At 35.7% G+C, this 25326-nt stretch overlaps 1 protein-coding gene across 1 annotated transcript in view; it reads left to right on the top strand.

The window, feature by feature from the left end:
* The window catches only part of Gucy1a2 (guanylate cyclase 1 soluble subunit alpha 2), a 266540-nt gene that overhangs the window by 28729 nt on the left and 212485 nt on the right, over positions 1-25326 (top strand). The window contains exon 3 of the mRNA XM_026399046.2: positions 5185-5306. Coding sequence (XP_026254831.1) covers positions 5185-5306 — 122 coding nt within the window. The remainder of the gene's footprint in view (positions 1-5184; positions 5307-25326) is intronic.

The following is a 25326-nucleotide window of genomic DNA, read 5'->3' as shown; positions in this document are numbered from 1 at the left end:
AAAAGAGTGCTAAAATAATTTATTCATGCTGTGTGATAAATCTTCCTTTCATCTCTACTGCCATCATCTTCTCTCACTGAGGGATTCTGATCTAGTTTTCTGGCTTCTACTGTCCCTTAATACTGGGTTATCACTACACCAAAGTAATTAAAAAATGAGATCATGCTACTTTCTTATTTGAAACCAATGGTTCTCAAATATTAATGTGCATCAGTGGCCCCTTGAAGTCTATTTAAAATAAAGTTTTCTGGACCTATTGTATTTGGGCTTTTCAGAGAAATAAAACCAATAGAACTTATGTTTTATGTGTGTGTGTGTGTGTGTGTGTGTGTGTGTGTGTGTGTGTATGCGCGTGATCAGAGGCTGAATAGTCTCCCAATGGCCATCTGTAGGCTAAGGCACTGGGGAAACAAGTAGCTGTTTGGTCCAAGAAGCTGGAAGCTTCAGAACAAGAGGGACCAATGATGCAGCCCCAGTTTGTGACTGAAGGCCTAGAAGCTCCATGGAGAGTTGCTGGTGCAAGTTTGGGTGTGAAGGCTGAAGAACCTGGAGCTTAATGTCCATGGGCAACAGTAAAAATCTCAGTGGTTTAAGAAGAGTTGATCATGCATGTGTGTTTTAGCTTCCTTCTTTTTCCACTTTTTGTTCCATCTGGGCCCCCAGCCATTGGGTGGTGCTGCCCATGCGGGCCTTCCACATGCAGTTGGCCGACCCACATGACAATCATTTCTGGAAACACCCTCACAGACACACCCAGGAGTGTGCCAGACTAAATTTTCCAAGCATCTCTCAATAATGAGGTTGACAGCAAAGATTAATCACCACATTTACCCCCAGAGTTTCTAATTTTGTACACCTGGGGAGGTATCAAGTTCCAGGTAATACTGATGTTGCTGGTCCAGAGATCACACTTCAAAACATCTACTATAAACCATATAATGGTTTATTTTGATGGGGTATAGTCTGATTCTTTCTGTAATCTGTTCTATACTTATGCTTCTAATTTTTTGTTTTATCACTCCGTCCCTCTTTTCATTGCATTTCAACTCTTGGTTCCTCAACTGTACCAAACTTAGCCTCAAGGGCTCTGTATGTAATGCTCCATTTTCTTGGAATGCTCTGTACCCAGATGTTTATATGGTTTATTTCTTTTGTGCATTCAGGTCTCTGATCAAAGGTTATCTATTAAGATAGGCCTGTCCTGAGCACCCAAGGAAAAGGAGTCCTCCAACCCCACCTGCAGTCATTTTCTCTTATACTACCCTTTATGATTTCATTTCATAGGGCTTATCATCAGCTGATATTATCTTGTTCATTGTCTCATTTTCCATGTTACTTTTACATAAGTGCTTGGCATGTAGGCGGAATCAAGATCTTTCTTGGAGGGAGGGAATGAATAAATCAATAAATTGCATGTTAGAGGTATGTATACATAGGGTTTTAGGAGCATAGTGAATAAGAGAGTCGATTATGCATGGGAAGTATGTGCAAAATGAGGGGTTAAAATAATCTCCAGTGTATATTATGGTTGTAAATTTTATAGTTTTAGTATCCTGGGCCTTTTTCTTCATGACATAAATTATACTGATTCATATACATATTTTCTCATTTATACTTAATATTCTGCCCTGTGTATCTGATTGACTTTGTGGAAACTCTGATTACTCTATGAACTCTACACATTGGTGTTGACTCGGAGAGCTTCTTGTTTGTGTAGCAATCTTCTTCCTTCAATATAAAATCAGAGATGGGTGGTGAATGTCTTTAACTCTGTTTCTACAGAATGGATAAGCTGTTGGGGCTATGTAGGATAGAGAGCACAGTGAGAAGTAGAAGGGATCAGTAGGAGACAGGGATTCAGTTTAGGAATTAAGAGGAACTCAGGATTGAGGAATATCTGTTTATGATGACATTTCTTTGTAATGTCTTTATTGCCATTTTCTTGTGCTTTTTCTTCTCTCTGTGGGTCTTTGTTCCATCTGGGCCTCCAGCCATTGGGTGGTGCTGCCCATGCAGGCTTTCCCCATGCAGTTGGCTGATCCACATGACAATCATTTCTGGAAACAAAGGGAGCAATTGTGCTTTGGAGGTGGATGGATAAGACTTACTAGACGTAAAGTCATGTTCTACTATTGAATAATCTTTAGAAAGTTACTTGAAATCCCTGAGCCTTTGTTTTCTCATTGAAAAGTGTGAATAACAATGGGATTAGGGTGAAGTTTAAATGGAATCTGAATGTTAATAATATGTGAAATCATATGATCATGTAGTTACTACAGTGCCCAGGAAGCAAAGCTCACCAAAGCATCCACTGAGTTATTCTTACCTCTATTAGCATCTAACTCCTTTATTCTTTTGTATTTTAGTTTTTACTCATTGTCTTTCACTTTATCCTCTTGCTGTCCTTTCCCATCCTCCTTAGACCTTTCAAGGTTAGGAATCCATTGATTAGCATTAGGAAGTAGACATGCCCAGTTCATGTTCCAGCTGTGGTTTTCTTCTTAAAAATTCTTTTTGCTTTAGATTTTTTGACCTAATTTTTCTGTCTCTCGAGTGCCTGACACACCTTCTCTAACTCATGTTTATACTGTATGACTCCCATTGGTCTGAACCCAGACAATGGGTTATGTGGCAGTGTCGACAAAGCAGAGATTTCTTTAGAAAACTATCATGGAAAACAAAGGATAGTCAATATTCCTGAGATCTGTGGTTCATCCATTCTGCATTTTAAACAATAAAGCTTAGAAGAATATGTATTCAGGATCATGACCTTCATGTTACAAGTTTTGCTACATACACATTGTTAATATCACCATCAGGACTGTGGCCAGCCTTGTATTAGACTGGTGACACGATTTCCTATAGTCATCTAAAATTAATCTCTCTTACTCTTATTATCACTGTGGGCCCTATGTTTGTTTTACACAGCTAACCTTCTGTTCTATTTTTCTTTTGACAATTGAAAGGAGATTAAGCCAGAATAATTTCAGTAGGGCCTTAGAAGTAACAGTGGGTGAGCCCTGATTATTCTGGGAAACAAATTTCAAATATATTTCTTACGCTTTTATGGTCAGATTTTGTGATTATAAATTATTGTATCTAAGATATGATCTAATTGATTATATATATACATATATTTACAAAAAATAACTATCTTTTTGAATAAAAACGGCAAGTTAGACAAAAGCTACTATCTCTTGCTATGTTTGAGGCAACATGCTGAGTACTTTACATCTGCTATTTAATCCTAACCACATTATTTCACAGACTCAATGAAAAAACATTTTGCCTAAAGTCACTCTAAATAAAAATGATGGAACTTGATTTAAAAATAACGCTGTAGCTGTGTTTAATGTCTGTGTTCCCAGTTCCACCTCTCATTGAGTGACTCCTGTGTTCTAGAAATGGTACTAAGCATTTTGCCTAACTGACTGGTTTATTGGAGTCTCATCTCAGTGGGTGGTGGTCATGACATGAAGCCATTTTTAAAATTTTTTCCTGCAATCACTTCAAAACTTCAAGCATGCTAAAATGAATCCCTTTTGATCCTTATTTGGACAGATTGCTTTGTTTTCTAAGTAATTTTTAAGGATTGTAAAGTCCATGGTGGGTCAGTTTGAATCTCCAGTCTCTTTTCTCCCTTCCCTTGCCTTGGCCAGGCGTTGGCCTGAGGAATTTGGGGTACAGTGCAGAGAGTGTCTGATGTGGGCATTCACTTCTCCTCTCAAAGCCACTTCTTTCTGATGTGTTATGTCAGGCATTAGTGAAATGGAAAGTGGCAGAAGCCTCAGTGAATTCATTAATGGTCATAGACTTATGTCCTGGCTGTGAAGCCCTCAGTGAAGTATATGTGTGGGCTCCGTCCCTCCCAGCTGCTTCAGATACCCTCTCAGGACTGTACTCCATAGTCTTGCTAGTGGGGTCCCATCCCTGGCCTAGGAAAGCAGCAGGAGGACTGGACCACTCAGCTCTCCTCTCTTCAGTGGCATCTCCCTAACTTACAGGAACCTCCTGTTTACATTTTTTACCTTGCAAAATGGTGGGTCTGTAGGTTGCTCCCAAATTTGTTTTATTTGTTTTACTTGCCAATAAGTCTCTCCAGAATCTTTTTCCTCTACTCAGTCAGGCATGGGAGGATGATCAGGAAATCCTCTGTCTTAGCAGATGTTCAGTGGGGAATGAGACACCTACCCTCTGCTCTCTACCCAGGAGACTGCTCTCCTCAACTGGGCTTCTGCAGGGGACACGCCTGTTCTCTCCTTGTCTCAGAGTGGAGGGGAAAATGTGCAACCACATGCTCTCCTTGACCTAGCAACTCTTATGATTGGGGTGGTGGTGGTTTCTTTCTATTCCTTTTCTTTTGTGAGTTGGTGGTAGGGTCACAGTGGCAGTGGCTATTCATCCATCTCTTAAATCTTGAAGGAGAGTTCCAGTCTTCTTGGCTACTTTTTTGGGAATGTGAGAACATTTGGCCTCTACTGGTCTCAGCTTTGAGGCTTTAACTCTCATTTAGAGGCCACTGGATGAGTCCCAGCCAACATTAAGTTGCTCTGGCATCATGTTATTTAGTCTTAATGGAAACTCGATGGGTACCTTCATTATTAAAGGGAGCAAAGTTACACTAGTAGAGATTAGTCTATTGCTCAATGTCTTTCTGTCTTGCTCAGAAATAAAATGGTAAGACCATGAATCAAATTCTGCCAGCTCTGAATGCTAGGTTTATTCATTTGTTTTTTTTTTTTTATCCATACACCATACTGCTCTCTTCTCCACTGTGATGGAGGTTACAGTGTGTGTACTTTCAAAAGAGCAGAGTGCCAAAGCATCAAATTAGTACTCTTAATGTTTCTTTTTCTAGGCATCTTCCTTATGGGAATATTATCAACAGCAAAATAGTGCTCATAAAATAATATAATAGCTATACAAAAGCTGATATATATTTGGTTTTCCTCATCTATTTTTTCACTATCAGCGTTCTTATTAAATGATTGCCTTCAGTTCTAAGTCAACACTGCTAACAGTGATGGAGATGATGAGTTATGCCAGAATTATGTACAATTGTTCAGTTATTTTAAAATGTGATTAACCCTGAAGTGTAGACTGCATGTTTACGTGTGTATAGATGAGTACATTTGCAGATTCTTTCAAAAATTTCTCTGTATGCTAATATTATTTTCTTCTTAGTTATAGGGATGCAGAAAAGAATTTCCACAATATCTCTAACAGATGCTCCTATGCAGACCATTCCAACAAAGAAGAAATTGAAGATGTCTCAGGAATTCTTCAGTGTACTGCTAATGTACTCGGTATATTAACTCACTATTTATATTGTTGAGAGAGAATAAAAGAAGGGAGAGGGAAAGTACGGGTTTAAATGTTTCATTTTCTACTTAAGAAAGATTTGGAGAAAATGGGAAATTGAGACCAAGACCTTGTCTTCAAGTGATTTAAACTTAACATCCTTGAAGATATTTGAGCAGAAATTATATGCATGTCATTTACTTGCAGACTGAAAAACATTATAAAAAATACTTAATATTCTAGGGAAACTTTTCCAAATATTCATATGTTAGTAGTATTAGCTTTATGTAATCTGTATATTCTAGTCATTAGTCTTGGCTGAAATGTAGGATCATTTTTTTTCCTATTAAAGTTATACTTTGTTATTTCTGGGAGGCTGGAGGTTGGTTGGGGCTGGAGGGTTGGGGCTGGAAGCGTCACTCACATGCACTCATGATGGACTCTGAAACTCAGAGGTCACTTCTGTGACTAAATCAATGAAGCACATCATCTACTGAAGTGTCCTGCTTGGGGCTTGATAAATATGCATCTTGAAGATGCCAGTATTTATCTTCTGGTTTTTGGATGCTTCTAACATGGCTAAAAGTATTGTTAGAAACTTCACTGGATCCTATAGCCTTAAGGTACTGTAACTGGGCTATATTGCCTGTAGGTCTTGGTGTGTATATCATGCAAGGTAGACACCATAGCAGGAATACCATTTTCACTAATGTCTTACAGATTTTTTTCAATGGAAAGTACCCCTTTAAGTTCTGTTTAAAATCCTCCTTTTTTTCCTTATGACTCATATAGGTATCTATGGGAGGTACTGGTGGTGGTAGGGGACCACAAATCCAAGTGACTGGCTCCATGCAGAAAGTAGAATCACCTCTCTTTCAGAATTAGGTGGTGGAGATTGGAGAAAACTTGTTTGCCTGTATTTCTTTTCCTTTATGGAAAGTACTTTACCTAGAGATATCTAAGTTCCTCTCACAAATAAATTTGGGGTGACTTTAACCCCAGAGTCACCAAATCTTTCTAAACATGTCTGATTCCCAGAAGAGAGTTCTTTGACCCTCAAGCTGGATCTCCAACTATAAATGACGTTTTTTCATCCTAAATTATTTTGTAGTGAAAAATATTTTAATAATAAAATGGATCTTTTGTGAGGGGAGGCATAAGATAGATATAAGTGGTTTGCTATAATAGGATGCAAAACAGTGATGGATAACCAAAAGAAGGTTGAAATTTATTTACCTGGATTTTAGAAAAACTTCAGGGGCAATGGTACTGACGAGGTAAATCTTATTACTGGAGAAGATAAATTAAGAAAATAAAGAGGGCTAGGGTTTCACAGCAGTTTTAGGTTTTCTGGTTTTGCATTTTTGAGGTAACATGTATTTGTCTTGACCCATGGTGCTTTTCAAAGAGTACAGCAAGATGACGTCTGGCTAAAAAGGATGAAACAGAATCTCTGGAGAGGGATGTTTAATATTTTGAAAAGTTGCTCCTTATCCAGTTTCTAAATGTTTCCTAACCTTCACATCTTCTTTCCTTATGCTCTCCACCTTGACAATCACTGAGTTAGAGGGAGTGGGAGGTGTTAAGAGATAATGCATGTGTAGGGAGTGCTAAAGACATCTGAGCTGGGAGTTGTAAATGAGCATGTAGGATTCTTGCAGAGAAGAAACCCTAGGTCAGACAGTTTCTGAAGGAAACCATCAGGGGACACTGTTGGCCCAGCACAGCTTAGTTGCCCTTCAAAAGCTGCCATGAGATGCCAAGTAGTGAGAAAAAAGAGCAGCAGGCAGTGATATTAGAGAAAACTGGTAATACTAGGAAAGGAGTCATTTTAAGTACTTATAATTTAGAAGGTGACTGTATAATAGGGATTAGATTTCCATAAATATTTCTTTTCCTACGAAAGAGATATTATGTCTGATTTTTTCCTCCTCCAAATAATGATGGGTTGGTCTCATGATTTAAAGTGCGATCTTATAAAATTTTAATCTCTGAAAAAAAACCCCTAAATGCCTGCAACTTGTTGACCAGCTGCTGGCATAAATCCAACAGATGATTATATGCCTAAGAGCTGTTTGCTTTTGAATAATGTCCTTTCATAACTCTTGAAATATGGACTTTCTCAGGGCAAAGATAACAACTTTACTGGTCATATTCAATGAAAGCTTTGTTTTTAACAAGTCACTGAACTATGATTAATCTTGGCTTGGTAAGATTTCATCTTTTTAAAAAATTACATTTAAATTCTCTTGTGCAAGCATTTATGAAAATGAAAGAATTGGTTAACATACGGGACACACACACACACACACACAGACACATACATGCACCATATAAGAAAAGGAGTGTGTTTGGGGGAAGATGGGAAATGGCATGGAGAAATAAGATTTCATCCAGGTTAAGAAAAATACTGATGTCTGGGAACCTTCTCTGAATGCCCCAATGGTCCAACTCTGTGATTTACGTACATCACCTTTGGGGAGTGTATCTAGAATACTGATGCATTCAGAATAATAACTACCTATTTCTTTTACTTTCTTATTCTGTTATAGGATTGTAATAGAGACTGGAAGTGGGTTTGTTTATTCCTTATCTATTGTTACTTATACATAGCCCACTTTCAAAGAAGACTTGAAGTCATAAGTCAGATATATGGTCACACAGCAAATTTTTCTCTTTCCAAAATGACCACCTCTATCTGCTTAGTATACATTCTTATAGATAATTTGGTTATTTACTGGAGCATCTGGTTGAAGTTTCAGGTTAGGGGATGACATGAAATGAAATAGGGGACCTGAAGAGAGGGAGACAGTGATTTGAAGACCAGCAATTCTTCCATTATGCATTTGTTCTCTGTGGTACCTCCAACAGAACTCCCTAGATACATGCTACTTAAGAGTGGTTCATAGCCCTCTAGTAATGGTAAGGGACTGTTTCCTGATATAAAAAAAGTATTTTTTTCCATTTATTATTTTTTTGTTTACTTCGAAACCAGTTGTGTCTACTTTCTCTGTCTCATGATTTACTAACGAGGAATATTAAGTACAGTTAGCTCCTTGCTTTTTTTCACCTCACTTTGGTGCCCTGGTAATCACTGTGTTGATGCAGCAGAGTACTCTCTAAAGAGGCCCTTAAACTCTGGGAAAAGATTATGTAAAGAAAGATAGTTGTGAACAATGCCTTCCCTACTGGAGGCTTTTAGTGTTAAATTTACTGCATTATTTGGTACATAATGTCTTTTGCATACTGAAATGGTCTAATTTTAGTTGTTTGAAAAATATAAACCTTTTTTTACCATAATCTGAAAAAAACTAATTTTAGGTTGAACTAAATAGCAAAAATGTGTTTAAACTCTTATAAAGCATGACATTTAATATTTTCTTGGAAATTGTAATGGTTGAATTGTATGATGAAGCACATACTAAAGGGTCCATGCTGTGTTTGCTGCTGAAATGTTGTCACTTGACCTGGTGGCTTGGATTTAGATAGTGTACTAGGGTTGGGAACAGAAAATGAGTAGAGAGAGATAAGGGAGAGAGATGACAAACCACATCATCCCCTCTGCCATAATGAGTTAAATATAAATGCAGTTATGACGGTTTCAGTTTTAACAAGTTTTAGAGCTATTAAAGGGGTGGTGGGTGCTTTAGCTGTAAAGCTGCAAAGAGCTAAAGGATGGAGAAGTGGTGTCTGAAAAAGATGTTCCACAGAAGGTCAGAGATCAAATAAATGACAGCTCTAGGTTAATTCATTTACTGATGAATTATAGCAAACTATGGTCTGCTATTTTAGTAAGCATCAGTTATTTGCTAAGGGTTGCCTAAAACAGTTTTATACTGCCCTTGCTAAGTGCATTTTCTCTCAAAATAATCAGGAAGGACATGAGTTGTGAAAGGACATTCATTAACATTTTCTCTGTTTTAAAGGTCTCTGTCAGAGTGGTGTTTTATCTTCTTCAAAAAGTTAACACATTTAAAATCAGAATGAGAGGAATGCTATCATGGGATTATTTTGTTTGGAAAGTGCTAGTCAGAAGGATGGAGGAGTTGACTTCTGGGGCTTGTTTCTCATCATGTTTTCCTAGTATCAGAGATTCTGAAGTACTGTGAAATTGGAGCCCTTTACGAAGTGTCACAGATTCCAGAATCTTCAGCTGCCATGGAGCTTTATGTGTTGTCGATTGTTTTTAATAAGTAATGATTTTTTTTACATGCCAATGTGTATGTACTTTTTCGTTTTATTGTGCTATGAAATGTGCATTTAGAAGTCTTTTAATTGGTAATAAAACTGTGATGAATTATCCTTATATTAAAGCCACTTCCTTGAGGGTTTTCTTGAAATAAACTCTTAAGTCATGTAATTGTTTAGTGGTTTAGAATGTTTATAACATATTTAACATCTTGGAGAGCTAGTTGGTGGAATAACCACTTACACTTTTTATTATTGATGGATTAAGATTGATAGGAATAAATAAATTCTGCCAATATACTTCTTATTACTATAAAGTTGGTAACTGATCAGTTTTTATTTCATTAAAAGTAATTGTTTTCAGTATTTTAATAAGAATGAATTGGAATTAAGGCCATTACAGGGGAAATAAATAGATAATTTTATAATAATACAGTGATTTGAAGCAAAGACTAGAGCCCAAATACTGGGATCGAAAACACAGTCCAGCTACTCACTAACTGTATGCACTGAATGATTTTTAATCTTTCCATAGCTCATATTTCTCATATGTAAAAGGGATATAATTATATATTCTCTCAGAGTAGGTAGGAAGATCAAGTAAGTTAACTTATATAATAAGTACTTGGATCAGCCAAATATGGAACAACCATAAATGTTTGCTCTTATTATTACTGAATATTCACAAAATATAGTTTGCATTAGACCTGGGAGGTCAATATTGTTCATTTTTAAAGCAATAAAACTGATATTTGCAAGCTTAACTCATTGTTATCTTCTATGGTTGGAGTTAATAAGCCATAGAGGGAGAATTTAAGTCTAGTTCAGTCTAATTCCAAACACTATGTTCTTTCCACCATTTCATGCTCTCTTTTGGTCTCTGGACTAAGATTCTTATGTCATTTCCCTTCTAATGGTAATTTTATGCAGTCTTTCTAGTTCTCTGAATTATCAGAGTAATCATAATGTTGTATTTTAGTTAGTTCATTGCTCTTTTTCTGCTTACTAGACTTGCTTGTATGTGGCAAGTAGTACCCAAGCTCTTTAAGATTACTTCTTCTCATCAGTATTGAGAATCATGCAATTTCACTATAATTTGGATAATTTGCAGTTTAAAAATACTATTTTTAAAATAGTATTTTTAAACTGCAAATTATCCAAATTATAGTATTTTTCTTTAGACTACAGGTGTTGAAAATGTAAACTAAGGGTGATGGCATGTGCTAGCATGACACAAATGTGAATTCATGGTTCTGCAATAGTTAAAACTGCCAGTTCTTTTGACCTGAATATTTCAATCTGATCTTCCCATGTAGGTGGCTTAATATGTTAAGACATCATTGGGATGGCACAAAGAAGGCAAAAAACCCTATAATTCTGATGTCCTTGTTTTAAAAATTGGAAAAGCTTAGGCATATTGTTAAGTATCTCATTTAATAATTTCTAACAGAGACCTTGGGTTGTGGTTCTGTGTAAATGGGAGAGAACTTTTGTTTTATGTTCTCTGCTTATGTACTTTCCCTGATATATATCACAGAGAAGTCTGAAAAGAAATGAGACCACACTGCCTCCAGTATACATAACATAAACACTTTGATGAAAACTGGTCCTTAAAATACACAGATCAGCTTTAGAAGCTATAAACACACTGTGTAGAAACCTGGAGTGCCTCCCTCTCCCTCTCCCATAATTATTCTCTCTCTTTAAGGAGCATGTTCTGAATCCTGTCACATTTGTGCTGCTAACTCTTCACCTTTAGCTTCTCTTCTTTATTGGAAAAGCATGGCAGCCACTTTACTTCCTTTCTAATTTTCATCTTAGGTTATCCCCACAACATTGTTCCCCTATCACTAGCAATTTCCCACCTGCCACTTTGTGTGGTGAGAAGAGAACCTCTTACATTTCTAAATTCTTCAGATTATCCCCTGTTCTGTTTTCTAAATTCCCCAGTAGGCAAGTTTTTACTTCTCTTTTTCCTTTAAGTATTTTTAAAAATAAACTTCTGTATTAATACAGTTTTAGATTTATAGAAATGTGAACCCAGTTCCCATGTACCTCTCACACCCATTCCCTTTTCACTGATGTCTTACATTAATGTGGTACTTTATTCTCAATTAAGAGCTAATATAGCTACATTATTATTAATAAATTCTGTGTCTTATTCAGATGTCCTTATTTTTTTACCTGGTCTTTTTCTGTCCCAGGATCTCACTTAAGATGCCATATTACATTTGTGGGTGTGTCTTCCTAGGCTCCTTTTGTCAATTTTTTAGACTTTCCTTACTTTTCATGACCTTGACAGTTCTGTCCTGGTCAGATCTTTCAATTGTTTACCTGTGTTTTAACTTATGTCCATCAGTGTGTGTGTGTGTGTGTGTGTGTGTGTGTGTGTGTGTGAGAGAGAGAGAGAGAGAGAGAGAGAGAGAGAGAATACTTCTTTAGTTTCTAGCTTGAGAATACTGCTTATAAAATGAATTTAGTAATAAAAGTTTAAATTAAGTGAGTTTGACTTGATACTGATAGTGCTGAAAAGAATCATTAACTAAAGCAAGATGAGTATTAAGAGAAGAAAACATTAATATGACTGCCTGTTGATATCTGCTTTCAACATCAATAAACAGGGTCTCATGGGTCATGCCAATTGTAAGTCTCACCCAGATCCCTAAAATATTTCATTTCCTGGTGTATAACACCAGTTAACTCCTCCAGGGACTTAATTTTATTCAACTAAAAAGAAAAGTTTTACCTATTAGTACCAATTAGTACCATTTTTCTGTAACTAATGAATATTTTAAGCACTTTCTAAATTCAATGGTGAAATCCTGGAATAGCACTTAAAATGATAAATGCATAGTACATTATGTGTATTATGAATACCATTGTTTATACCTTGAGCCAACTCTTTGAATTAAAAAATATTTCATAAATATCTTTTGCTAATGGCTATTCTGGCTATGGAAGTATTTTCCTAGCTCCAAATGGGAGACAGAAAGAAGTCCAGAAAGCAAGGATTTTGAGCTGATAAAAATGAGAAGAATCCAGCTTATATTTCTATTACAGCATACTTCCCAATTGTTTGTGTGGCTTTCTCTTCAACTTAACTGTGTGTACTCTGTGGTCAGGTGCCATATTTACCTTTTTGTAACCATATCTCCAAGACCAGAGTGCCTGGCAGGGTAGGTATCCAAGAAATATGGTTTTAAAGAAAAGGAGAGGTTGAGGAAATGGTTCTAGAGGAAGGGAAACTAATCACAAAAGACAAAGTGTGATCCTAATAGATATGAAGGACATTAGTAGGACAATAAGCAAAGTTTGAATATGGATTGAGGATTAGATGATAATATTATATCAAAATTCACTGAAATTTTTAGGGGCAAAATGGTGAAATGTCTGTTACTTACTCTAAAATAGGGTGTGTGTAGAAAATTTAGAAGGGAAGAAAAAGCAAGAGGCAAATTGTTCACAAATTTCTTAAACTTCTAAAGGAATATGGGAATTTAAAAGTGTGTGTGTGTGTTTTTTTTTTAACTATTCTTGCAACTTTCCTTTAAGAATTATTGAATACAGTAAAATTTTAAGTATTTCATAAGTTTAAAGGGTCTTTTGTTTCTGCTGAGTTGTAATCCCAATTAAAAAAAATGATCAACACAAAACTGAACTAAACTAACAAACATAAGTGAGTTTAAGACCCTGTAGTCTATTTTTATACTTAAGTGTATTTTGCTTTTCCTAGCATCATCCATTAAAGCACCAGTTTCTATATAATCAGTGTCTAGGTCTTACTTTTAACCTGGTTCAGTGATATGGACCTTGATGATGAGTCCAGTCTAATTCCATTTTAAGATTGGAGTCAGTGGTCTTTTCTTTGCGTTGTGGTTTAACATTGAAGGTAAAATTGAAGTCATCTGTGAACACAGTCAGTCCCCCCTCTAATTATCTAACATTGCAGGACAATTCAGATAAACAGATGGTTCTTCCATAATTGGTTCTTCCATGTTCCAAAGTATTTTATTTATTTACTTTTATCCATAGAAAATACTGTGTAATAATGAAAATATATTTCAACCCCCCCCCCAAAAAAATGAAACTGCTGACTACTTATATTGCTCAAGTTCCCTGTTTTCTTGATAGTATAGTGAGTGACAGCTACACTAGGACATGTAACTTTCTTCTTATATTCCTTTCACTATTATATTATGATAATTTTGGACTTCCCCAGTACTTTGCCTGAATTAAAAAACCTCATCAATCATTGACTTATTCTCCTCTGTAGACTCTGATTTTTTGATTGCTTTCCTGACATTTTAAATACCAGGGTAAATTATTTTTTACAGTCTGTCATCAGTCATTAGATAATATTGCAATGTGCCATCAAAGTGTTTCTATATTTAGTATCAGTGCTTTCTGTGTTTCCATACGACATTCACTGTACAATTAGTTCAGTAGAATTTTCACTTGAGGCAGGACATCACAGTAAGTAGGCATTTAGTGTTTAAATTGAACTAACTGGCATGTAAAATGAACTATTTTGAAGATGAAAAACCCTATGACTATAACTATATGTGGTAAAAATGATTACTTCTACCTGGGTCTTAATTAATGACAGATCAGAGTATCCAGCACAGGTTGAATGTTCATCCTCCCTCTTGTTGGAATAACAAATGAAGTAACATTTTAAAAAATGGTGTAAATTTTAAACATATACCTATTTACTTATATAAAAGCTTAGCCGTTGCATAGAAATAATGGGATTTAAGGAAATTACCTTCAAATTCCAAACTTATTCAATATCCTAAGCAAATATATGAGGCAAATAAATGTCATCTCAAGTTTTCTAAGGTTTCTTTAACTCTCTTCTCACTCCCTAAATCCCGGCATTTGTAGAGATGCTACCTTGGACCTCACGATCCTGATCCTTTGGAAACAAAATTTTATTAAATTACAGGATGAATCTGGTCCTACTGTTACCATTTAGGGGTGCTGGATTCATTGTCTCCGTTCAGCAAAGAATTGAAAAACAGGACATAGAGATGGCAAGCAAGAAGTAGGTTTATTGAAAAGAGGCAGAGATAGACTTTGAAGAGAAGGGGCGCCAGAGGTGGGAATCCAGTGTGGGAGTTTTGGGCTGTTCCTTTTAATGTCTCTGGAATTTCCTTCTTTCCTTATCTCTTCCCCATTCATGTATTCCTTACTATTGATTGGTGCCCCCTCTCTCCATGCCTGTGTTTTAGTTGCTCTGTGGGATCCCCTACTTAGGAGTATGGACATGTCTGTCTAATTGGGTCCCCTGCTTGTGTCCACAAGCACTTTCCTCAACCAGGAAGTTGACCTCATCAGAAGACCCTCTCCATGATCCTTTGTTCCCGGCCTTGTCCCCAACCTCCTCACTTGCCATCTTGCTTTGGCTGCCTAAGCCCTTCTATATCTCTCTGACTATTATGTGAAGGAAAAACCCAAATAACAGTGGTAGTTGCAGATCCCCATCTCCACACTCACCTTTGTATAAAGGTTGGGCAAATAGGTGGGATTTGTGGGGTAGAGTAAATCTTGGTATTATTGTATGGAAACTTGACTGCCCTTGGCTTTGTTCTTATCTAAGCCCTTGGATAGTTCTGTATAGTGATGTAGGAATGTCAGTAACAAGTTTTACTGTAGTATAGGTTCTACAGACAGCAGGATTTAAGTTCTAGACCCGTTGTTTAACAAGAAGTTTGTTCATTTGTCCATATTGGGAAATTTGCACTCAGAACAAAGTCACCGTAGTCACAGGTCAAAGAAAAAAAAAATCTCAAATATCTATTTGCCTTCTAGTGCACCCAGGCCAATGGTTCTGCTGCTAGTGGGATAGAGAAAACAAACTGTGTTGATCTTTGACATCCTTTTGGAAACTTGTAAGGAAATAGCAACAATATTTTGGCAAGGCTGAGAAGGGACTGGGAAGAGAAAAGCCAGCTTGCTTTTTCGCTTTGTGACTCTCTACAGCACACTAAAGAAGCATTTTGGAAGGAATATGGCATCCTTCTTAGCGTGAAAGTTCAAGATCTTACAGTTTTGTAATATCTTTTTCCTGTCAAGGACCAGATTCAGTTGACCTTTTGGATAATGCAGTTTTTGTTTGCTTTCAAATCTTAAGATCTCTTGTATAACCTTTTGTTTTCTTTAGGAGTTAAAGAGTGTTACAGGAATGATAAAGGTTTATGGAAATAAGAAGAGCTCCACATTCAGATGTTTTTGTTTTACATCTCTTTTGAGTCAGGTAGCCCTGAGCCTCCTCATATGAATAAATTTAAGTCTTTGGTGTTGTTTTTCTTCCTTCTTCTGCTTCTGTTTTAACATCCCCTACCTCCTTCCCCTCTCTAAGATCCAGAGTGCCCTTTTCTTGATCTCCTTGCCAGTGACTTTCTCCTTTGGGCATTAAAGGGGAGGGAATGTGAATGATGAGACACAGGCTAGAATGAGCAATCCATGCACCTGAGGCATTGTGGAGGGTGAGTTTGATTTGAGAGATGATTCTAGTGGGACATTGTGAGAAATAATAGGAAATTATTTTTATGCTATGTCCACAGGATCTGCCAGTGGGTCTCACTACATATTCCTTCCTTCCTCACCTGATCCCAAAATTTAAGGTATTGGATTTTCACTAACATCTTCTGTTCTCTGGCATTCCTTTCTGTGGTTTTGTGGTATATGTCCTGGTGAGATAATTACAAACTGGTTTTATTATTCTCTAGTTAATCATGAATGCATTTATTGGTTACTTCTTTACTTTTTTCTCAATTCTTCCTGTTAGTCCCTTCTGTGCTTGTATCTGCATGAAAAATCTTAACACACACCCGCAGGTGCTCTCAGTTATAGCCAGCATCACTTTTGCGTTGAAAGGGGTATGATTTAAGAACTTAAAGCCAAGGGCTTATCAGTGTCCAGTCCATATTTTTACATTATTTAATTTTTTAAATTAAGTCTAAATTTAATGAGACCCCTTAAATTTAAGTTAAACTATAAAACAACTTGAATGTTCATTTATTAATTCAACAAACATTTATTATATTCTGAGTGCTGGCATTGTATAGGGACGGATTGACTTAGCCAATGAATGCTGTAAGTTAATTATACACCACTCTCCTCTTTTTTACCTTTGGGGCTCTCAAACATCCTATTCTGAATGTCATGTCAAAGATAGCTGTAGAGAAAGTCAGCTCTCTCACTTCTTTAGAATTATATATATATATATATATATATATATATATATATATATATGATTCATGTTTATAATCCTATAATCTATAAAGTCTTACTATCAATAGACTGAAAACCTTACCTTTATATCTTTGTCTTAGTAATGGCCTATACTGAGACTTATTAAAATAAACAATTCAAAACAAGAAGAAACATCCAATAATGACTTGATGTATTTTGACAAAATATTAGCAAAAACCAACAGTCCAATGATAAGGAGTGGTCAATTAAAATATGACAACTCTGCTTTGTAGAATGTTGAGCAGCTATTGAAATGAGAACTATGTGACAGATTATGCTACAGCCTTGGAAAATGTTTATAATGTTGTTAGTACTCTGATTCCCCATAAAACAGACTCTAAGATGGAGATTTATACTCAGAAAGACTATTGGACAGTGTTATTGGGATCAATAATCTAACCAGGCAAATCTCACCAGGTTTCAAGGCCTGAGAATGATCCTTTGTGGTTCTCAGCTTCACTGAGTCATCCTTTTTCCCATGAAAATTAGCATGTGTCTGTACCTGAGTGGTTTCACCGGAACTTAAAAAAAAGTAGATGTGGCAGAAGAAGTTAAATTGCACTGTTAATATCATTACAGTAAAGGTTTCAGCTGATCTCTTCAGAACTGCCCCTGACGAAGGCAAGAAAGTTGCGCCTTTGTACCATAATTCTCTCTCCCAAACCAGTTGTTTTTGGCTGCAGGCTGCCCTGGGGTCAGGCAATCCTCTTCAGCTGAAGGCAGTCTCAGAGCAGGACTCAGTGAGGGTCAACAGCTGCAAACACTCGTGGCTCCGTTGAGCATCCTGGACACAAAGTGTTAGTGTACATTATGAGCAGTATGAATTCGACTATGTAAAATATGCGTGGGTATGTACAAAAACAGGAATGGGACACAGAAAGAATGAACAAAGCTGTGCTACAAAAGTGGGAGAACTTGTAAGAACTCATTGCCAAATAAACAATGAAATCAGATTATAGTTGAATTTGTGTGTATATGGTGTCCTCCAAAAGATAATCCTTTTTTGGTTAATTTTGCGTGTCTCAGACTTTCCCATTGGTTCTCTTGGTGTAATTTGTCAGGGTGTGATAATGATAGCTCAGTGTTCTGTCAGATCTACTTTGGGATTGTCACAAATAACAATAGTTGCTTTGCTTGGGGCACTAACTTCAGCCATTCCTAGGGCAGCCTCACCTTGGATGCTAACGAGGCAGAGATTTTGAGTTGTTCTCCACATATGCACTGAAACTTACTTTCACAGTCCTAAACTGCTTCTTTACCCAGCCCTGCATCTTAAATATGCATGATTAAAAGAAGGTGGGCATGAAAAATATGGATGGCACAGGGCAAAGAAATCAAACAAGAGACTGAAAAACAGTTTGAAATGTATACTCTAGTAAGGAGGAATAAATACAGATACCTGTTTTCCCATGTGAAAGCACATACACACAAAAGACTATAACCCTGGCATAGAATTTCTCAGAGAGTTCCCCTTATCTCAAGTAGATTTTCTGTGTCTATTGATTTCTTGTTTCCTTCCAAAGCATAACTTGTAATGTCCTTTCAAATCACATATTATGTGTTTTTTCTAATGTACCTTTAATATATCTATTTCAAAAAGTCCTTAGTGTTACCTTTAATGCATTTTGAATTAGTTCTTTGAAAATGTAAGATGAGAAGGCAAAGGAGAACATGAGAGATATTTTCAGGCACTTTAAAGGACTTCAATGAAGAGAAGAGGTAGATTTGTTCAAATCATCATAGAGGATATAACAGTGGACTACAAGTTATAGGAATAGGTTTTGCCTCAAATAGAAGATGAAGGAACTTTGTAATTTCTAGACATACTCAGGATTGGAAGAGCAGGCTTCATAAACTGCTCATCCCAGTTGGTATTGAAGTAGAAGAATTATGACTGTGAATGGGGACCACTGTACTGTCTTTTGAGGCAGAATGATCTGGGTTACCCGTGAAGTTCCAGAGCTCTTGATGGCTTCATGCATTGATGTGATGCAAAATGGCATATTCCCAAATTACCTTTTAAGTAAATATGTACATGATTACATGCCATTGTTCTCTGAAAATATGGGAGTACCGAAATTGTTTGCTTGTCAACACCATTATGCCACTGTAATTGCTCCATCATGGACTCATGATAATGCATTTATTTCTTTTATGCTTAAATTCTGATGCCTTTTGGCCAATGAAACATATTTTAGTACTTTGGTGGCTAGGTATTAATTACCTAATTCAATAGGGAAATTATTAAAAAATTTCAGATTCTCACCAGTTTTGTTTCTTTTTTTTTTTAAATTTGTTTTTCAGTTGTAGACAGATACAATACCTTTATTTTATTTATTTCTTTTTTTATGTGGTGCTGAGAATTGAACCCAGTACCTCACACATGCAAGGCAAATGCTCTACCAACTGAGCCATAACCCCAGCCCTTCTTTGTTTTTAAGTATTTTTTTAGTTGTAGATGGTCACAATAGCTTTATTTTATCTATTTATTTTTATGTGGTGCTGAGGATCGAACCCAGTGCCTTATATGTGCAAGGCAAGGGCTCTGCCACTGAGCCACAACCCCAGCCCAGTTTTGTTTCTTTACTACAGCAAAACTTTTATTCCACAAGTTAACCTTCTTTGTACAAACTGGACAGTGTCATGGCTCCCAAGACTTGGTTGGAGACTTTGAGAAGGGCCAATTACAATTTAGCAATTTTAATAGGCCTAACAATCAGTGATTAACAGGTCTGAGTAAGCCCTCTGAGAATTCATCCATTTGGAAATTACATTTTCCTGCGGCCAGGACTGTGGCTTCCAATTTGAACAGGGCCAGTCATCGGCAGCAGAAGCCAGAATATCTATATTTGCATAGCAATCTCCTCTTTTACCTTCTCAACTAGCAGGTAAAAGACTGGTAAAATTTAGGTATGGGAAATGATGAGAGTCTTTATCTGTAGGGAGCTTCCAAAGCCTGAGAGCCACTGTCACATTTTCACAATGTGGCAGATTGCATTTCAGAATCAGGGCCCAGGTGTGGGAACATAGCTGAGGCAGGTGCTTCTGCAGCACATCTTTGTAATTAGCATATGTCTGTGAGTTCTTTTACTCTGCAGCACACTGCTGTGAGGCTTCTGGCTTGGTGTCTTCAACAGAAACTCGCCAGGTTTCTATGAAGTATGATGAACCTTTGTCACCTAATAGGTGGCCAGAAATAAATAGCAAGCATAGCATGGAGCTCTGATAAGGCTACCTGATTCTGTGTTGATGCCCTGAGTCTGTCTGTCTTTTAGTCCTCTGTACCTGTGGCTATTTGTTGGCAGAGGAACAAGAATTCATCAAATACTATTGTGGTTTGGATATATGATATCCTCCCAAAAGCTTACAGGTAGGGCAGTACAAGAATGTTTCAGAGGTGAAATGATTATGAGAGCTGCAACCTAATTGGTGGGTTACTCCACTTGAATGGATTAATTGGATAGTAACTGTAGGAAGGCAGGGTAAGGTTGGAGGAAATATATCACTGGGGGTGTGCCTTTGGGATTTCTATTATTTCTACAGTGAGCAGAACTCTCTGCTTCCTGGTGGCCGTGTCCTGCCTGCTTTCCTCCACCATGCTCTTTCTCCATGATGTTCTGCCTCACCTGAGGCCCAGAACTATGGAGTCAGCCAACCATGAACTGAACCTCTGAATCAGAGAGCCAAATAAACTTTTCCTCTTGTAAGTTGTCAGGTATTTTGGTCACAGTCATGCAAAGTTGACTAAAACAAATACTATGCATTCACATCACTAAATCGGTCATTTGGCTTAACTTGGTGAACCTTGAGTAAAAAAGGCTTATCAGAGAACATTGAAGGTAAAAAGCAGCAATGGAACAAAAAGCATGCACACGTACATGAGTGTATGTTTACTATTATATATTTTGTAATATATGCCTCACCTGTGATACACATTTGTAATGGACATATAGTCAGTCACCCAACTGAATTTCTTTGTCCATTTGTTAATTGATTTTCTTTCAAAAGATCCATTCCAGGGGCTGGGGTTGTGGCTCAGTGGTAGAGCGCTTGCCTAGCATGCACAAGGCACTGGGTTCAATCCTCAGTACCACATAAATGTAAAATAAAGATATTGTGTCCACCTAAAACTTAAAAATAAATATTTTTTAAAAAGATCCATTATGGACAAGAAATTGTGCCATGGATTAAGATTACAATGGTGGTCTTCATTGGGTTTCTCAAAAACTCCCTGTTTCTCTTCTGGGATGTTTGAATATATGTTCTTTGATCTGGAATGATTCTTTCCTTCCCTAATTAATTCTTACTTACCCTTGAAAAGTGTCATTTTAAAAAAGAAACATTCTTTGATTCAGTAGATTACATAATGTTCCTGTCATATGCTCTTATATTATTCTGCCCCTTATTATCATAACACCCATCGTCATGTGTACACTTTCGTGTACATTCATTCGTACACTTGTTGGATTATGTATACAATAATTGGATTATATTATTTGTCACATGGCTCAATAAGAGTAAGGTCCATTTCCATTCCAATCACCCTTGTTTCCTCATTGTTTAGCACAGAAATGGACAGAGATTTTTTTGTTTTGTTTTCAATACAGGAATAAACAAATGATGAACAGAATATAACAAACCATTACCTATGATGTAATAAGTTCTAGAATGTGAGTAATCATAAGTTTCTTTGGAAGCCTAAAAAGTACTGTCAAGTACAGCATTCTGGAGGAATTTAGGTGCAAGATGAAAGCAAGCAGATGACTAACTGGGGTAGCTAGAACAATAGCCTTTAGTTAAACTAAACAAAATACAAACCCAGCATGTACAAAGCCTATAAATAAGAGAGAGGAAGTTGAGCATGTTCAGGAATCTCCAAGTGGTTTTAGATGGCTGGTATAGAGATGTAAAGTGGGGGAACGAAAGAGATGGGGATGGATGAAGCTGAAACAAGTAAAGGCTTCATCAAGTCCTGTTGAGTTTGAACTTATTTTGAAGGCAGTAGATAGTTACTAGTGGGCTTTCAGCAGAAAAATAATAAGACATGATACAGAAAGGGTGTATGGAGAATGGGTTGGAGAGATATTGGGAGAAAGCAGAAAAGTCAGCTAGGAGACTGATGAAATAATTTTATGTTTTTGCTCATGGTGGCCTAAAGCAAAGTAGTAATATAGGATAAAGAAACTAGCAGAACATCAGGGGTGTTGTAACATGCACCCATGTAAACATATCCACACAAGCGAGCGCGCCACACACACACACACACGCACACACACACATACACACACACACTTTGTTTTTACAAAATAGAATTATATTCTCATTGTTATGATAGTTTTAACTTAGCTTTTTATATCATACAAAAATCAAATAGGCTTTCATGTCTTTTTATATGTTTGCTTATTTTGGTTAAGGAATACGTGGAATCTCAGATTTTCTTCTAAAAGTTTGTCTTTTGCATTTTATGTAAGCTTGATCTAAAATTTGATTTTGTTTAAAGTGTGAGATGGGACTTGATTTTATTACTTTCCATTTGGCTAGTGTCACATATTAAATAAACCATCCTTTTCCCATTTAATTGAAATAATATTTTGTACTATATTGAAATGACCATATCCCCAAATTTATTTCAGCAAAAGATATCATTTTACTTTTTTTCCAATGTGTATACTAATTATTTTAACATCTGATAGCACTTACAAGAATCCTGGAGATAATATTGAATAATAATGGTGACGTCAAGCATACTTGTCTGATTTTTTTTAATTGAAATGTGTTCAATCTTTTATTATTTAGAATAAGCTTTGATTCTGGTTTTGGAAAAATATTTTTATATTTGAGCAATTTCTTTTTATCTATTTTACTCAAAATTTTTATTCTGATTATTTTTTGAATCTAAGACTTTTCTCAATCTGATATGATCTTTTATTTTCTTATTTATTAATGTAATAATTTATGTTGATAGATTTTCTACTGTTGAACTAGGTTTTCTTTTCTGATATAAACATTACTTGGACATGATATATTATCCCTGTATAAACTGCTAGATTCTATATGCTTCTATTTTAGTAAATATTCATTAGAGAAGTTGGTCCTAGTATAGTATAACAGATGTTGACAGATTTTATGTGGGTTTAATATAAAAGAAATGAGTAGTACAAAGTTATGTGTATGGCCAGAAGACCCATAAATAACTTTAGATTATTGTTTTTTTAATGTGTAGCCAGAATTGGATTGTCCATTTTTTTCTTGGTTCAATTTTGGTCACTTAGTTTTGTAAGTTACACATTTATATTACATTATACGTTCATTTGCAGAAAGTTACATGGTTCTTTTCTGATTCTCCTGTTTTTTTTTCAATGTGTACCTTTTTTCTCATTCTTGTTTAGTATATTTTTCTTTTTAAATTTTAGGTTTATCTATTTTCACTTCCTAATTTTTTCTTAAGCTCAACTTAAATTTCTTAATTTGGAAACTCTTTATTTACTTATTTATTTTTGTAGCTGAAAACATTTACAACATACATTTCTCTTTGCACAGTTTTTGTTGTGCCTTAGAGGATTTTTCCATGATTTAGATTCCTCGTCATTGATTTCTAGAAGTTAAATTTGAAGGTTTCATTTCTCTTTAATTCCAGGGAGTATATTTCTAACTCCCAACTGGATAAGATTTTCTTGTTATTTGTAAGTGTTTATTTCTTATCGCTATTAGAAATTGTAATATGAATAGTCTTTACTTAAAATATATTATGGGATTTTTGTGGCCAACTATTTGAGAGGTTTTTATTGTCTCTTTTTATATGTACAACACACACTTTCTATGTATATGTACATATATGTGCTTTGAGTTAGTTGCTTTCGTTCTTAATTAATGTCTTCATTTTTTTCCTGAATTTACTATTTCATGAGTTTTTGTTGTTATTGTTAATATTTACTTAATTTCTCTGTAACTGTTCTGTATATCTTTGATATTTTTGATTCTGAAAAAGGCATCAAAAACATTTTCCACTAAAATTTTATTTTGATTACGTTTTCTTTTATTATTTTGTTGTACACATTTTCATCTTATTTCCCTACGATTTCACTTTTTTATCTGTTAGATGCATCTGATCTCCAGAGGTTTATAAAAGTTTCCTACTATAATAATAATTGTATGGCATTCTTTCTTTTCTTATTTTCAGTGTATATTGAAATATGAATTCTTATATTTCTTTTTTTTAAATAGAGCTTTATAGTTATACATAGTAGTTGGGATCATCTTGAAAAACTCATACATGGAATTTTATTTCAGTTAATTAATTGTTATATTTGAACACTAATAGTGCTATATTAGTAACTCAATAGTGTTATGTTTTTAGTGTATATTGAAATATAACTCATGTCATACAATTCATGCACTTAATGCATAAGATTCATAGTTCTAGAATGTTCATAAAATTGGGCTAACATCACTAAATTGACTTTCATTTTTTCTATTTGTTCTTTTTAGTTATGCATGACAGTAGAATGTATTTTGACATATATACATGGAGTATAACTTCCCATTCTTGTGGTTTTACATGTTGTGGGGTTTCACTGGTCGTGTATTCATATATGAATATAGGAAAGTTATGTCTGATTCATTCTACTGTCTTTCCTATTTCCATCCCCTCCTTCCCTTCATTCCCCTTTGTCTGATCCAATGAACTGCAGTTGACTTTGAACATTTTCATCACTCCAAAATTAATGCTATACACATTCGCAGTCAGTTTCTGATTGTTTTTCTTTATACTTAGCTGCAACGTTGCTTGGTTTATGTCTCTATCTTGGGTCTTCTTTGTAAATTGTGATTTTGTTGTACAATGTCTTAGTTCATCCAGTTAAGCACTTCTCTTAATCTACCTTGTTGGTATTACGTTTGCTCTTCCATTCCTTCTTTTTTCTCCTTGTGGTTTCTTGGAATTCTTTGTCTACTGATTCATTTTTGGGCTTTTGTTTTCAATCGCCCTTTATAAATGCAATTCTTGTGGAGGGAGTGAGTTGATCTTCAAGTAATGGAATGATGCATTTATTTACACTTACTGAAATGCTTGATTTGCGTGATTTTCTTCCATCTTCATTTACAATAATTATTTATTTTACCTAGTTTTATCTTTTCACTATTTTTGATTTTTTAAAAAATATTTTTATTTGTAGATGGACATAATACCTTTATTTTATTTATTTTTATGTGGTGCTGAGAATTGAACCCAGTGCCTCACAGGGGCAAGGCAAGTACTCTACCACTGGGTTACAACCCAGCCTCATATTTTTGAAATTTTTTAATCTTTGTAATTTGAAAATTTGACTCTACTTTCAGATTTAATTATTGGTTATCTTTCTTTAACAAAAATTAGACTTGTGGCTTTTTTATTATTTTAAAACAAGATATTGGCTATATCCCTAATAAGACTGTTTTTTTTTTTAAACTTCCCAGAATCTCATTAAGAAAAGACCATTAGCCAATCCCTAAAAAACAAATGCCAAATGTCATCTTTGATATAAGGAGAGCAACTAAGAACAGAATAGGGAGGAAGAGCATGAGAAGAAGATCACCATTAAA

The sequence above is a fragment of the Urocitellus parryii genome, chromosome 4 (genome assembly GCF_045843805.1).
Source record: "Urocitellus parryii isolate mUroPar1 chromosome 4, mUroPar1.hap1, whole genome shotgun sequence".
In the NCBI taxonomy this organism is placed as follows: Eukaryota; Metazoa; Chordata; class Mammalia; order Rodentia; family Sciuridae; genus Urocitellus; species Urocitellus parryii.
Note: the sequence above shows the minus strand (reverse complement) of the source record. Positions and strands in the feature narration are given on the sequence as shown.